General features: G+C 36.9%; 1 protein-coding gene across 1 annotated transcript; it reads left to right on the top strand.

Annotated features, from left to right (window-relative positions):
* The first annotated feature begins 2,900 nt into the window (after positions 1–2,900).
* LOC131079606 (pentatricopeptide repeat-containing protein At2g13600) lies at positions 2,901–6,638 on the top strand. The gene has a single exon (XM_059211372.1). The coding sequence runs from the start codon at positions 3,349–3,351 to the stop codon at positions 5,716–5,718; it is 2,370 nt and encodes a 789-aa protein (XP_059067355.1). The 5' UTR covers positions 2,901–3,348; the 3' UTR covers positions 5,719–6,638.
* Positions 6,639–15,060: the final 8,422 nt, after the last annotated feature.

The following is a 15,060-nucleotide window of genomic DNA, read 5'->3' as shown; positions in this document are numbered from 1 at the left end:
ATAGGATAATTTCAAATCTTTTCTTGAAAAAATAACAACCCCTACATTTTAGGACTGCATATTTCAGCAAGTGCAATTGGGGTGGGGATAAAAATTGCCCCACCAACTTATTTTTTTGCCACTTGTCAATTAGCAACTATTTTAAATTCCCACCGGAAAAAAAAAAAAAAAGAGGAAAATAATGTTATTTTATTAAATTTTATTTGCAACATTCTTCATGAGATCACTAGCTTCCTTAATTTCAGGCGTTAAAATTTTAAGCTAGTCTAAACTACTATCCATGACCAAATTGTTCATACTCTTATGCATTGGCATTGACAAACCGGATCAATTGTTGTTGTACGCAACTTCCAAATGGTTAGCTCCCAACGACTTTTCAAAGTATAAAAAACGGCTAGCTCCCAATTGTTTTTCAAAGTACCAAAAACACACAATAGACACAAAATTGATACCTATCGAATAAAAAAGAGAAAAAAACTAATGAAAAAGTGGGAGGGACAAGCAATTTATTTTTAAAAGGCACATGGTTATAAACATGTGGAAATTTACTAAGAATGGCAATTAGCCAAAATATTCATATTCCTTCTTTGCAAACAATATGTTGTCTCTTGCTACATAGAAAAAAATTGGACTTCTGCAACTAAAATTTTGAATATAGTTTAGTTCATTTGCAATCATAAGAAAAGGTTAAAGGAAAAAGAACATGATATCTAAATATTCTAGATGGATGTATATAAAATAAGTCCTTTAGATAGAGTAGAAATTTATAAATGTGACAATTTTAATTCTATAATATATTTCTATTTTAGTGAGATAAAATTATTAAATGATATCGATATATTAAAACATAAAAAGAAAATTATTAAAGTAAAATTATATAAATGAAATTATTTAAATTTAGATATTATAAAAACAATATGTAAATATGAGGGTCTTGTCTTCGTATTAGATTTGTTGTCAATTTGTAATATTTATCCATAAAACAAACACACAAGGAAAAAAACTCAAAGATTTTAAGACATATTAGCCATAGTTCGATTAATAAAATGTGTATAATCTATTGTCTATATTTTAGTGAACCTAGTTAAAGAGAAAAAATGGGCGGAAAATAAATGGGTAGGCCAATCCAAGTGTAAAATTAATAAATGTCTTAGGGACAAAAAAATGTATGTAGGGACCATAAAATAACTTATATAGGCATAATTAAAAATAGTTTAGGGACCAAAATATATATGTTAGGATTAATCATTAAAACGAGAGTAGAGTATGTGTCCCCTAAAATGATAGTATAGTAGAAACTGTATAATTAATCATTTTTAAGTATAAATGGAGAGGAGAAATGTATTAAATAAATGAGGAGAAGAAGAAGCAAGAAGATAGAAGGGTTTCCTCAAAGGAATGAAAAAATGGTTTTCCCTCATATAATGAAGGCATAAGATTATATTAGAAATTGGTTATTAAAAGAAAGTATAAAATAACATAAATAATCATATGGAATTCTTAGAGAATTTTCATGGATGTATGAGAGTGAAAAAAATGAATGACACGTGAAAATTAATTATAGAGTAGAATATAATAAGGATAAACATGTATAAAAATGTATATGTAAGGCATGAAGGGATTTGTATGTATGGGACCTTTATAATTAATAATAGTATAGAGAATGTTGTATGAACTTTCGTTGTACTCCTTGCATACAAAATAAACACAAAGGAAGAAAGAGAAATAATAAAGGGATACAAATGTTCAAATAGGATGGTAGGATATGGTGCTAGTTGGATCAACATATAAATAATATTAGATATCAAAATAAGTTGTATTGTCCTTAGGAAATTGAGGAAAGGAAATCATAAAATATGTAGTAACATATAGAAGAGAAGAAAGAGAGATATCACAACGAAATAAGTGAAATAGTTAAAAAATGAGTCCCAAGGCATGTTTTAGCCTTCTCAACCAACATATTAAATAAAAAGAATGGCAATGAAATAGTGAAGCAAAATAGTAAAATATAAAGAAAAATAATGACATTATATTCTAAGAAATATTTATAACATAAAGAATATTCAATTAAAATAAATTAAAGTTCATTGTTGAGGGAATTGAGGGAATTGTGATCAACCCACTTGGTAGGAGTGAATCCAAACAAGATATTAGGAGAGAAAGGATAAAGAGGTGTAGGAGTAAAGATAGACTTGAGAGGAGGAATATAAAAGGAAAAATTTAATAGTATTGCTTGAAGAACGAGGGAGTGAAGTAGGTGCCAAAGGAAAAAAAAGACATGAGATAGGGGAAAGGAGGGACATACCATGTTTTCATATTGGGTGGAGATGGGAAAAAAAATGTGAGCGTAAGGGTCCAAGATATTACAAAATGAGGAGTTATATAGATTTAGGATAAGAGTTATGCTAGTAGGGATCTTAGGATAGGAGTGAAGGTGGGAGAGAGATGAGGATCAATAAGAGGACGAATGGAATATATGAGAAGAAAATGTGAAAATATATAAGAAGGTATAAATTTATCTGGTTGTTTTGAATTAGTCTTTACATTGTTTTAGGTGGGTTAAGGTTGAAAGGGTTTAGTAGAGGGGCTTCTTAAAAGATAGAGTTGGAGTTCATGAGATTTTTTAGGAATATTTTAAAGTTGTCCGTCTCATGAATTTTTGTAGTGCATTTTAGCTTAAAACTAAGCTCCAAAATTTAAGGAAGTTGGCAATCTCATGAACACAGTCTGGGTTATCTTCTATACTTTGTGTAGTGTGTATAGAGATAAAAACAAGTAAAAGAATAAATATTTTCCCTCCAATTTTTTTAACAGAAATCTAAACATAAATAATTGACTAGTGGTAGTTATCATTCCTTAGCTGGTAACGATTATGGACCATAGAATGCACTATAGCATTGATGATTGAATGCTACACAACTGAAATTTTGACTTCTCATTGATGAGGATTATTTGGAGCTTGAGCTTGTTCAACATACCATCACCTCAAATGAATTTAACAACAATCTTCATCAACTAAAAGTCAAATTTCAGTTTAGCATCCTGCAATTAAAATCATGATACATTGTGATGACTGAAATATATAAGCCTAAAATGCAGGAACTCCTTAAAAAACAAATAATCACCTAATAATATTTTTGCCCCCTCTGGGACCTCTGGTCCTGAAGAACAGAAAAACTAGAAGCTTAAGCTCAGGCTAACCGTAAGTCGATCAAATGTAGCCAAATTCGGTATAATGTAGAAGATCTGTATACTAGAGTAGAGAGGTGCCTCGTGCTAGGTTGGGAAGAAAATCCATCTGATGAGGTCTGTTAACTGTGGCAAGCCAAAGCATGAGGTTTGTTAACAATGCCATCCACTGCTCTGCTTTTGCCAACAATGCGCTTTCAGAGGGTATGCTCTTCCACTCTTTCATCACTGAAATGTGATTTGCTAGACACGGTGTTTCAAAATCAGCTTATCAACATGTATGCCAAGTGCGGCGGCTTGGTAGATGCTCGTCAAGTTTTCGACGAAATGAGAGCGCGAGATCTCTTTTCATGGAATGTGATTATTGCAACTCACCAAAGACATGGTTCTCTTCACGAGGCATTGACACTCTTTAACCGAATGCGAGATTCAGGTGTCCAAGCTGATCAGTTTATCTTTGCCAGTATCCTCCCAGTGTGTGCCAGATTGGGAGCCTTGGAAGAGGGTAGGGGTATCCATCAAAGCATAATCGAAAGTGGGTTTCTGTCCGATGGAATAGTTGTAAATGCCCTGATATATATGTATGTGAAATGTGGAAGCATTCGGAAAGCACGAGAACTGTTTGACAAAATGCCTCTAAGAAATGTGGTTTCATGGACAGCAATGATAGCAGGATATGCAAAATTTGGGTTTTTTCAAAAGGCTTTGGAGAATTTCAAGCAAATGCAAGTGGCAGGTGTAAAGCCAAACTCTGCAACCTTTGTCACCGTGCTTCCTGCATGTGCCAAAACGGGAGCTTTAGAAGAGGGAATGTATTTCCATGAGAAGATAATTAAAAGCGGATTTTTGTCAGATGATGTAGTTATGAATGCCTTGATAGACATGTACGCTAAATGCGGAAGCATACAGAAAGCGTACGAATTGTTTGATAAAATGCCTCAGAGAAATCTGGAATCATGGAATACGATGATTACAGCATATGCACAAAAAGGTCTTCTTTGTAAGGCTTTAAGACTTTTCAAAGAAATGCCATATAGAGATGTGGTTTCATGGAATGTGATAATTGCAGGATACGCACGAAATGGGTTTGTGGAAAATGCCTTGGAGACTTTTAAGCAAATGCAATTGTCGACTGTAAAGCCAGACTCCACAACCTTTGCCAGCATTCTTCCAGCCTGTGCCAAAATGAGATATTTGGAACATGGTATGGGTATCCATCAGATTATAGTGGAAAGCAGACTTTTGTCAGATGTTGTAGTTGCTAGTGCCCTAATAGACATGTATGCAAAATGCGGAAGCATGCAGAAGGCGCAGAAACTGTTTGAGAAAATGCCTGAAAAAGATTTGGTTTCATGGAATGCGATAATTGCAGTATACACACTTAATGGACTTGTCGGAAAGGCCTTGGAAGCTTTTAATCAAATGCAATTGGCAGGTGTGAAGTCAAACTCCATAACATTTATCACCATCCTCCCAGCCTGTTCCAAAATGGGAGCTTTGGAGCACGGTATGGTTTTCCATGGAAAATTAATTGAAAACGGATTTCTGTTGGACGTGCCCGCTGTAAATGCACTGATAGATATGTATGCAAAATGTGCAAGTATACAAAGGGCGTGCAGTATTTTTGAAAAAATGCCTAAAAAAACTGTGGTCACATGGAATACAATGATTGCAGGATATGCACAAAATAGATGTGTTGAAGAGGCTTTGGAGATTTTTAAGAAAATGCAATTGGCATGTGTAAAGCCAGATGCTGCAACCTTTGCCAGCATCCTTCCAGCCTGTGCCAGTATAGGTGATTTGGAACAGGGTATGGTATTCCATCAAAGAATAATCCAAAGTGGATTTCTGTCCGATGTCTTAGTCGCAAACGCCCTGATAGACATCTATACAAAATGTGGAATCATACACAAGGCTCGTGATTTGTTTGACAAAATATCTGAACGAGATGTGGTTTCATTCAATGCAATGATTGCAGGATATGCAATGCATGGCTATGGCAAAGATGCTCTTAAACTCTTTGAATTTATGAAGCATTCTGGAATATACCCTAACCACATAAGCTTCATTTGTGTTATATGTGCATGCAGCCATGCAGGTTTAGTGGACGAGGGTTGTAACTATTTTAACAGCATGAGTGAATTTTACTGCATTCTGCCTACAACGGATCATTATGTTTGCATGGTTGACCTTCTTGGCCGTGCTGGCTATCTTGAGGAAGCTCTAAATATTATCATCAAAATGGCAACTAAACCTACTGCAGTTGTGTGGACATGTTTGCTTGGTGCCTGTAGATCACATAAGAAGATGGGGTTAGGAGCATATACAGCAACTTTCGTTTTCGAACTGGATCCGAAAACTGCCCCACCTTATGTTCTTCTATCAGACATTTATGCAGACGTGGGCAGTTGGAGTGATATTCAAATTGTAAGGAAATTGATGAAAGAGAGAGAAATAAAAAAGGTTCCTGCATGTAGTTGGATTCAAGTTCATAGAATAGTACATGTGTTTTATGTTGGAGACAGATGATACCCACGAACACATGAGAGTTATGCAAAGTTGGGGGAGTTCTCTTGGGATATGGAGGCAGCAGGATATTTCCAGATTCGAGACTTATACGCTAATTAATGTGGAAGAGGAGAAAAAAGAATTACTTCTCTGCCGTCAAGAGTGGGATGGTGACAATATTAGTTGACTGGTAAATGCATCCCCAGGATTCTGATCAACACTAAATTTTTAGTATGTTTTGATTTGCACACCGCAACCAAATTCATTTCCAAGTGAAGACTGGTTCCATGATTTCTAACAAGCACAATGTTCTTGTGGAGACTATTGGAGATGCCAAGTGAAGAAAGTTGTAAATATAGGCTTGCAATTTCACAAGATGCATTGTGCTAGACTTGCAGTGATGAGAAGGAATCAGGTTTTCAGTTTCTTAAAAACATTTTTTCTAGTGTTTGGAGAGCTAGACCATGATGGGGACCTTATAAAGGCGGATATATAGAATGTATCACTAGCTGTGTATACTGATGGGGTATTGGTTAAACTGTTTTATAACACCACAGAGGTGTCATGACATTAAACTGTTTGTACAATAAGCTTGTACATGTCTTTAATGATGAGCTGAAGGGTGGAGAGTGGGAAAAACAAAAGGAAATTAATGGTTCAACACAATCAAAAGCTTCTTGACCAGCAGGAAATGTCAGAGAAGGGCATAGGAACAATCCAATGCTCTGATATGAAACGTAGTTCATCTCTTGACGGTTATTTGCTTCATTTGGCTGGTTTAGTTGTATTATCTAGTGCATATGTCAGGCCTGCCATTTAAGAGTGAATTATAATTACCAGATCATATATGCAAAGTTATGTATGCCCTCTTTGGGTGGATTTCTAATGTTGCTTCACATCAATTTGCTTTGAGCTAATATATTTGTAAAGACATTATTTTATATTTTTGATCTAAGAACCTCAGAATATAATGAAAAGCAGAAGTCAATAGATAATTATCTCATTGGTAGCTTAATATGGCAGTTATAAGCCTATTATCAAGCCATAGAAGCATCCAAGTAGTATCAAGTATCAACATCCATTATCCATTGTCATCTGTCTATTGAACAAATCATAGGAGTCATAGTTGTTGGCAACAATAATGAAAGAAAACTGAGAGGGGGGTGAATCAGTTTTCACCAGATTAACAAACTTAACCACAAATGCAAATTTGATAAACTGCAGCAACAACAAAGATAAACAAATTGATAGCATAACACACAACACCAAGATTTTGACGTGGAAAACCTGGTTAAGGGAAAAACCATGGTGGGAACCTACCCACAATAAGATGATACTCTGCAGTAGTATGTGAAAATAATTACAATGGGGAATTCACCAACATTCAAGCACACTGCCTAGAGCTCATTACTCAAGATACAATAACCCACAAGGCTACAACCCTCAGGGAAGTCTCACTGATTTACAACAAGATTCAGACTACAATCTGAACTGCAATAATAGCATCTGCTAATGCTTGATGACAGTTCCAGTTAAGCACATTTGTCTGCTTTACACCAATCTCTATTCAATACACCACACCGAAAGATGAATCCTTTTATTTGCACATACACCTCTCTGATAATGAGACACAACCTCAATACCTAAATTACGAGTATATCACCTATTTATATAATTCATCAACCTTGATTACAAGGTTGGCCAGACCCTCAACTCACAATTACAAAATTATATCACACGATACAAAGATCAACCGCCAGACCAATATAATGATATACATGATATAACATGGATCTAAATCAAATGCTCAAACACGCAAAACCACCGAAAATCACGCCAAGATTCACCGCAACACGCTACACCACCAAGAATACCGCATAACACGAAGATCATCACTGGTTCAGCAAAATTACCAAAAACTTGCACAACGATTGATGCGGATCATCAAAACAAATAGGACACAATTAGGAAACATCAGCAAGCACGTTATAATCATCTGCAATAGCTGCACCAACACCACTTATCAAATCTTCATCAATCAACATCTTAAACTCAAGAGAATTCAAATAGTAGCAACTCAAACAAGAAAGATAACTTGCAGAGCACCAAATTATGATCCATTATGAACATCCCAAACAATCTCCCAAAATCTCAACTCAAGATCTGATCACACTAGAATATATTGGAGGAAATACCGAACTCTGCAAAGTACTGATAAAAAAACCAAATTGCAAACTGGATCATATGATATGATCAATTAAGCTTTCGGATCACCAAAACCAATACAGAAAGATATAATGATACTAGAAATACTCCATACACTAAACCATGGTCCCAATAAACCAATCTGCAATGGTGGTTGCAATAAATCATAGGAAAATGTTGACATCAATGACAACAACATATCCTAACAACAACAATTTTCAACAATAGTAACACCTGAAGATCTTCATGGGGAAAAATAATGAGGTCTTATCTGTGCCATTAGGAGCTTTCAAGCTTACCACACTTAGATGCTCAGCTCTGCATCAATAAGGGAGAAGTCATCTATGTCTATTTAAAACCTAAAATTGTCATAAATACTCAATTATCAACGAAGGAAGAAAACCACAATTCCTCTTCTACATGAAGTATAAATATTAAAATAAATCAAATCAGACAAGAGACAACATATTGTACTTAAATTTAATTATCCAACAAACCACGAGATAAACTATTCATTCACACATCCAAATGGTTTTCTTATCTGATGATTTAAAAATTGAAAGCAAAGATTATAACATTCTCTCATGATAAACAACCATGCAAGAACTTCACACTTGCTCATTTCTGCCTCAACAAAAGGAAAACTATTCACTAACTTAAATTAAAGGGTTTAGGAAAGATCAAAGTTAATTAAAACTCAATACTTAAAGTGAGAAAAAAATACCAAAATCAAATATAGAAGCATCAAATAATAGAGATTTTTTTTACCTTGCCACGAAAATGATGAGGCATGTGTGCAAGCGAATACAACTATTTTGGCTCCAAAACGTTAGTGTCGTATCAAAGGCATGCATAACATACATGCATACCCATGCTCAGTTGGAGGTGGTCCCACGCACGGGCAATGATGAGGTGGATAGGACGAGACATCGCGTAGGCTAGGGCTCTGACGACGTGGACTCGCTGGAAAGGACGTTCAGACCCCACGTCATGTCACTAGATTTTGGGGTTTGTATAACATGCAATCGGTCCTTTGCAAACCATTAGGTCGCAGACCACATAAGGCTTGGTTGGGCGGGCGGGAAAGTAGTGGGAGTCTGTCTCCCACTGTTGTTATTGTACGATAACACGCAGTGTTGGGTGTCAATAACTCCACGTTTTAAGTTTATCCACTCATGTGTTGTGGTCAATACTATGCAAATATTAACTTGGAAGGCAAGAAATAGAAAAACAAGAACTGAGCAGATATCTGGGAAGGTAAAACACGCATTATAGGACCAACGACAACAACGTGGGGGAAGGTTTGGTGTCTATGAAACTTGCTAGGTATGTTAAAATATCTATTCACACGATTTTCCTTTGTCGTTTTCGTTTCCGAAGTCTAGCAAAAAATGAATGAAATTAGCTTTCATATGTTGCAGAGGGTTTGAAGAAGAAGGCTAAACATGCATTATACGAGCGATGACAGCAAAGCGGGCGAGGATTTGGTGCCTGTGGAACTTGGTAGGTACGTTAAAATCTAATTTGTTGAGACGATTTTTTTCCTTTGATGTTTTCGTTTTTGAAGTCCAGCAAAAATGAAAGAACTTAGCTTTGATATGTTGCAGAGGGTTTCAAGAGGAAGGCAAAATGCGTATTATACGAGCGGCGACAATAGCATGGGCGAGGGTTAGGTGCCTGTGGATCTGTGAAAGGTATGTAGAAATCAAAACTCAATGGTTGGCTCTTATTTGCTTGAATACTCTCCACTATGAACTTGCAATAAAAACACATAAGGGAAAAATGTTAAAACAAGCGTTTTTATGCATTTGTTGGGTAAGTGGGTCAATCAAAAATAAATCTTTGTGTTTACACACGTGTTTACACTAGTTCCAAAACTGCGTATCATTTGGTGTTTACATTTTCTTGCTCAATGCTTATTATAGAAGATCAGGTGAATTAGATGATACTGCTTGGCTTTCTTTGTTGAATTCGCCTGCAATTGTGGCCCTCTCTCTATGAGATCACTGCCTCCTAACGACAGATGGTTCATGGAGAGATCCATATTTCTGTAATACCTACCTTCGTGTTATACAAAAACCAACAGTCAATAACATGCATATAATGTTTGTGTTATACACAATTCGTAAGTTTTTGGAGCCAGAACAGCTGGCTCCAAAAAGGGGTTATAAAACTTGTATTATTGACTCCCGAATTTTTTTGAAAAATCAAACCCGCAGCAAAATTTGCTGATCACGATCAACGATCTGTAATTTTTGAAAATTTTTGTGTTATTGACATGTCGTTTTGGAGCCAGTTTAGTTGCGGAGTACTATTGTCGTGTGTATAACACGAAGGTTTTCTGAGTACTGACGCGATGAAACTGGCCCCAAAAATGGATTATAAAAGTCGTGTTATTTATTTTCCCAAAAATAAAAGCCACGGCTTGTTATGCTCATCACGCTCAACGATATGTAATTGTTGGAAAAGTCAATAACGCAAGTTTTATAACCCCGTTTTTAGCTATGGCCCGCCCGTGCAGGCAACCGCTAAATTAGGGGTTAGAAAACTCGTGTTATTGGCGTTTTTGAAAAATCAAAGCCATAGTTTGTTTTGGTCATCACAAACAAGTATCTATAATTTTGAGTAAAGTCAATAAAACGAATTTTAGTAGAAAATTATAGATGCTTATCGTGATCAGGAGAACTAGCCATGACTGTGATCGATGGTGTTGTTGATTGTTTGTAATGTTTATGCATGTTTAATATATATGTATATACTCATGATATTTGAGCAACAACATCTGAACAATGATTATAACGTTTGTTTATAGCGATTGTTAATATCTGCATTTGGATGTCTTTGGATAGAATTGAAGTTAATATAAAATGCTCAAAATCAAAATCAATCATAACACTCAAAATCAATCAATTTAAACATATTTCATTTTCTTTAATTTGTGTGTTTTATTGTCATGTTTGAATGTGCATAACAATACAAGAGGTTTTCATAAAGCATAATTTTAGATGGTTTTATGGCAAGTCAAAGGCCCTAAACCCTCTTATTTTTGGTAAATTCATATTCTGAAGTCAAAGGCGCTAAACCCTCTTGCAAATGTGCCAGAAATGTGTGAGCGCTATTCTTTTATTTGAATGTGTCATTAAACCTGTTAAATACACCATTTTGAGGAGCAAATGCGCTAGTCTGAGTTTCAAAGGCACTAAACTTCTGCATGTAAGCATTGTTTCTCTAAGCAAAGGCACTATTATATTGGGTGAATGCACCACAAGAATTATCATATGCACTACTGTACCTCACATAGGTGCTAAATTGTCGAGAAAATGTGCTATACTAATTAACAAAAGTGCTAAACTACTTCGTCTCTTGTGTTTTGATGATTTTAATTTTCTATGATGAATTTTCTGAGTATGTTCTTGTACCAAAGGTTGTGTTTGATTTCCTTGCGATTTTCTAAGTTGGGGTATTTGATCAGATGTGGTTTTCTATTTATATTTCTTGTTCCAGAGAGATGTTTTATACCTTGTTGTTGAGGGATTTATATATTGTATGGACTCCAACAAGATGGGTTATTCCTTGCTATAGAGGATCATTTTGTGATAACTCCAGCGAGATGATGTGTGCCTCGTTGTAGAGGAATATGTTGCTTTGGCTGAGAAAAGAGGAATTGTTCCTTGCTCTTGTTTATTGTTTATGGTTTGTTGATTAGTATTTGAGGCTCATGTTATATATTAGCATTTTGGCTATTGTTCTTGTTGCATATGTATATGTGGAAGTTATTTGTTGAATGTTATTTATTGAGTCTCCTTGTTGATATTATTGTTGTGATTACCCTAAGGTCTTGGAATATGGTTAGGGAGAGTGTGCTTCCATGTGATGGTTGGGGTCATGAGAGAATAGGCTTTGAAGAGGTTCTTTGTAAGGATGCTTGAAGTCTAGACCACTAGGAACACATTGAAAGTTTTCCTTGATTTAAATAAGTGATAATCATAATAATTAATTAGTTGGGTTGGGTAATTACGATTTAGCTAAACAAGATAATTAAATGGATTTGGTACCCCACCTCATACCCCTTGAGTGGAGACTAGGGATGAGCTTGGGAAGACCACAGAGATGGTAAACTGAACTCCCTTGATTCTCTCATAGGTTGAGATAGTTCCACATGTCTATTAGGCGAGCAGGTGGAGATACCGATGTTTATATATTATTCCCTTCTTTGTGAGAATAGCATGTGATGACACTCTTCCCTACATGTGTCCTTGTTCCTTATGCCATGGTTGTTGATATGCCTCTGGGATTTTTATGCTTTTGATCTAGCCATGTGATGTGATTTTAACTATTTACTCTTGTGGTAGTTTTCTTTTGTGGTTGTTGTCTTGTTGAGGTCTCTTTGGTTATTAGGTGTCAACCTAGGTCTAGAGTGTGTGTAGGACCTTGTGTCATCTCCTAGCACGGGGATTGGATCCTTATGGTTCCAAATGGTTGAGTGGTTTTATGCTCTTGTGCGTGGATGTGGATTCTTGCAGTAGATTGATGTATTATGATTCATGTAATATTCATGAGATATTTGAATTTGTAGATTGGGTATCATACCTATTGGTGCAAAGAATACTGTAATCTTATGTAATGGAATATGTTAATCCTAGTTGATTCTATGTTGTATCTTGGATATTGTTCATTTGTGGAAAATGGATTTAGATTCATGGTTGAATAAATTGTCATTGGTTTGGCCTTAGATGGAATAGATCTTATATGCTTAAAAGAAAAGAAGTTATTTTCCTTATCTGTACTTGTCTCTTGGAATGATTAAGTAATTAAAATTATGATGATGTGAAAGATTAGATCTTATTAAAGGAAATGTAATGGCTATGGGTAAGTGCATCAAGATGGCGAACATAAAAGTGGCCACATGCAAAAAAAAAAAAATTCATAACCCGTGCGTGTTCTGGAAATTCAAAAACATGCTAGGCTTGGTAACACCAAGCCTAGCCAAAAACAATTAAAAAAATAAAAAAGTTCCTCAAAACCCATATTGGTTTTGAGGAACATTATATTTTATAATAAAAAATCAAAAGTTCCTCAAAACTCGTACGGGTTTTGAGGAACATTATACTTTTTAGGAACCAATGGGTTATGCAAGACTAGAAGTTTTGGCCTTAGTTCTGCATAACCCGTACAGGTTATATAGAACTAGGAACCAAATAGGAAGAGGGGAGAGAGAGAGAGAGAGAGAGAGAGAGAGAGAGAAGTTTTGCCCTTAGTTCTGCATAACCCGTACAGGTTATATAGAACTAGGAACCAAATAGGAAGTGGAGAGAGAGAGAGAGAGTAGGAAGAGAGGGATAAAATAGGATAAGGAGAGGGGGAGGGAGAGAGAGTTAGAGACAAAGAGGGAAGGGGATATGAAGAGAGGGAGAGAGAGATAGGGAAAGAAAGAGAAGGGAGAGAGAGAGAGAGAGCGGGGGGGATGGAGGGAGAGGGAGAGAGAGGGAGATTAGGAAAAGGAGAGGGAGAGAGAGAGGGAGATTGGGAAAAGGAGAGCGGGAGAGGGAGAGAGAGGGAGATTGGGAAAATAAGAGAGAGAGAGAGAGAGAGAGAGAGAGAGAGAGAGAGAGAGAGAATAGGAGAACATAACAAGAAGGGGAGGGAGAGAGTTAGAGACATAGAGAGAAGGGATAGGAAGAGAGAGAGAGAGATAGGAGAACATAACAAGAAGGGGAGGGAGAGAGTTAGAGACATAGAGAGAAGGGATAGGAAGAGAGAGAGAGAGAGAGAGAGAGAGAGAGAGAGAGAGAGAGAGAGAGAGAATAGGAGAAGATAACGAGAAGGGGAGGGAGAGAGAGTATGATAAGGAGAGGGAGAGAGGGAGATTAGGAAAAGGAGAGGGGGAGAGGGAGATTGGGAAAAGGAGAGGAGAGGGAGAGGGAGAGAGGGAGATTGGGAAAAGGAGAGGAGAGGGAGAGGGAGAGGGAGAGATTGGGAAAATGTGTGTGTGTGTGTGTGTGTGTGTGTGTGTGTGTGTGAGAGAGAGAGAGAGAGAGAGAGAGAGAGAGAGAGAGAGAGAGAGAGAGATTGGGAAAAGGAGCGGGGGAGAGGGAGAGGGAGAGGGAGAGAGAGGGATATTGGGAAAAGGAGAGGGGGAGAGAGGGAGATTGGGAAAAGGAGAGAGAGACAGAGAGAGAGAGAGAGAGAGTAGGGGGAGAGGGGGTAAGAGAGAGAATAGGGGGAGAAGGGGTAAGAGAGATAATAGGGGATAGGAAGAGAGGGAGAGAATAGGATAAGGAGAGAGAGAGAGAGAGAGAGAGAGAGAGAGAGAGAGAGAGAGTAGGATAAGGAGAGGGGGATGGAGGGAGAGGGAGAGAGAGGGAGATTAGGAAAAGGAGAGGGGGAGAGGGAGAGAGAGGGAGATTGGGAAAAGGAGAGGGGCAGAGGGAGAGGGAGAGAGAGAGAGAGAGAGAGAGAGAGAGAGAGAGAGAGAGAGAGAGAGAGAGAGAGAGAGAGAGAGAGAGGGAGGGGGAGAGAGAGAGAATAGGATAAGATAACGAGAGAGGGAGGGAGAGGGAGAGGGAGGGGGAGAGAAAGAGAGAGAAGGGGGAGAGGGTGATAATAGGATATGATAACATGAGAGAGAGAGAGAGAGAGAGAGAGAGGGAGGAGAGGGTGAGAGACATGAGGTAGAGAGAACGAGAAGGAGAAAAGGGTGAGAGACTTGGTAGAGAGAGCAGTGTGAGGGGGAGAGAGATGACATAGAACTCAAGGAGGATAATTAGGGTAGAATAGACAAATACAATGATGGGGGAAGGAAGACAAGAGAGAGGAAAAGAAGAGAGACATGCATGTATACAAACATATATACATATATCTATATAAATATATGTATATATAACTATAGATATGCATATATACATACATAAACACATATTATATATGTATGTTTGTACATATGTGTAGTAAATGCTAAGTTTACAAGCATACATTATTATGTCTTCATAACCCGTACGGGTTTTGTGAAACACAAAATAATGGTTTTAGTTCTATGGGTTATGTAGAACTATGAATAGTACTTTTTGCTTTTTAAAACCGGTGCGGATTGTGAAGAAATGTGAAATGTACTTTTTGTTTTTCAAAACCCGTGCGGGTTTTGGCTTGGTAAGAGGGTTG

This window comes from Cryptomeria japonica, chromosome 9 (assembly GCF_030272615.1).
Source record: "Cryptomeria japonica chromosome 9, Sugi_1.0, whole genome shotgun sequence".
Classification (NCBI taxonomy): domain Eukaryota; kingdom Viridiplantae; phylum Streptophyta; class Pinopsida; order Cupressales; family Cupressaceae; genus Cryptomeria; species Cryptomeria japonica.
This window is presented reverse-complemented; position numbering and strand designations above follow the sequence as displayed.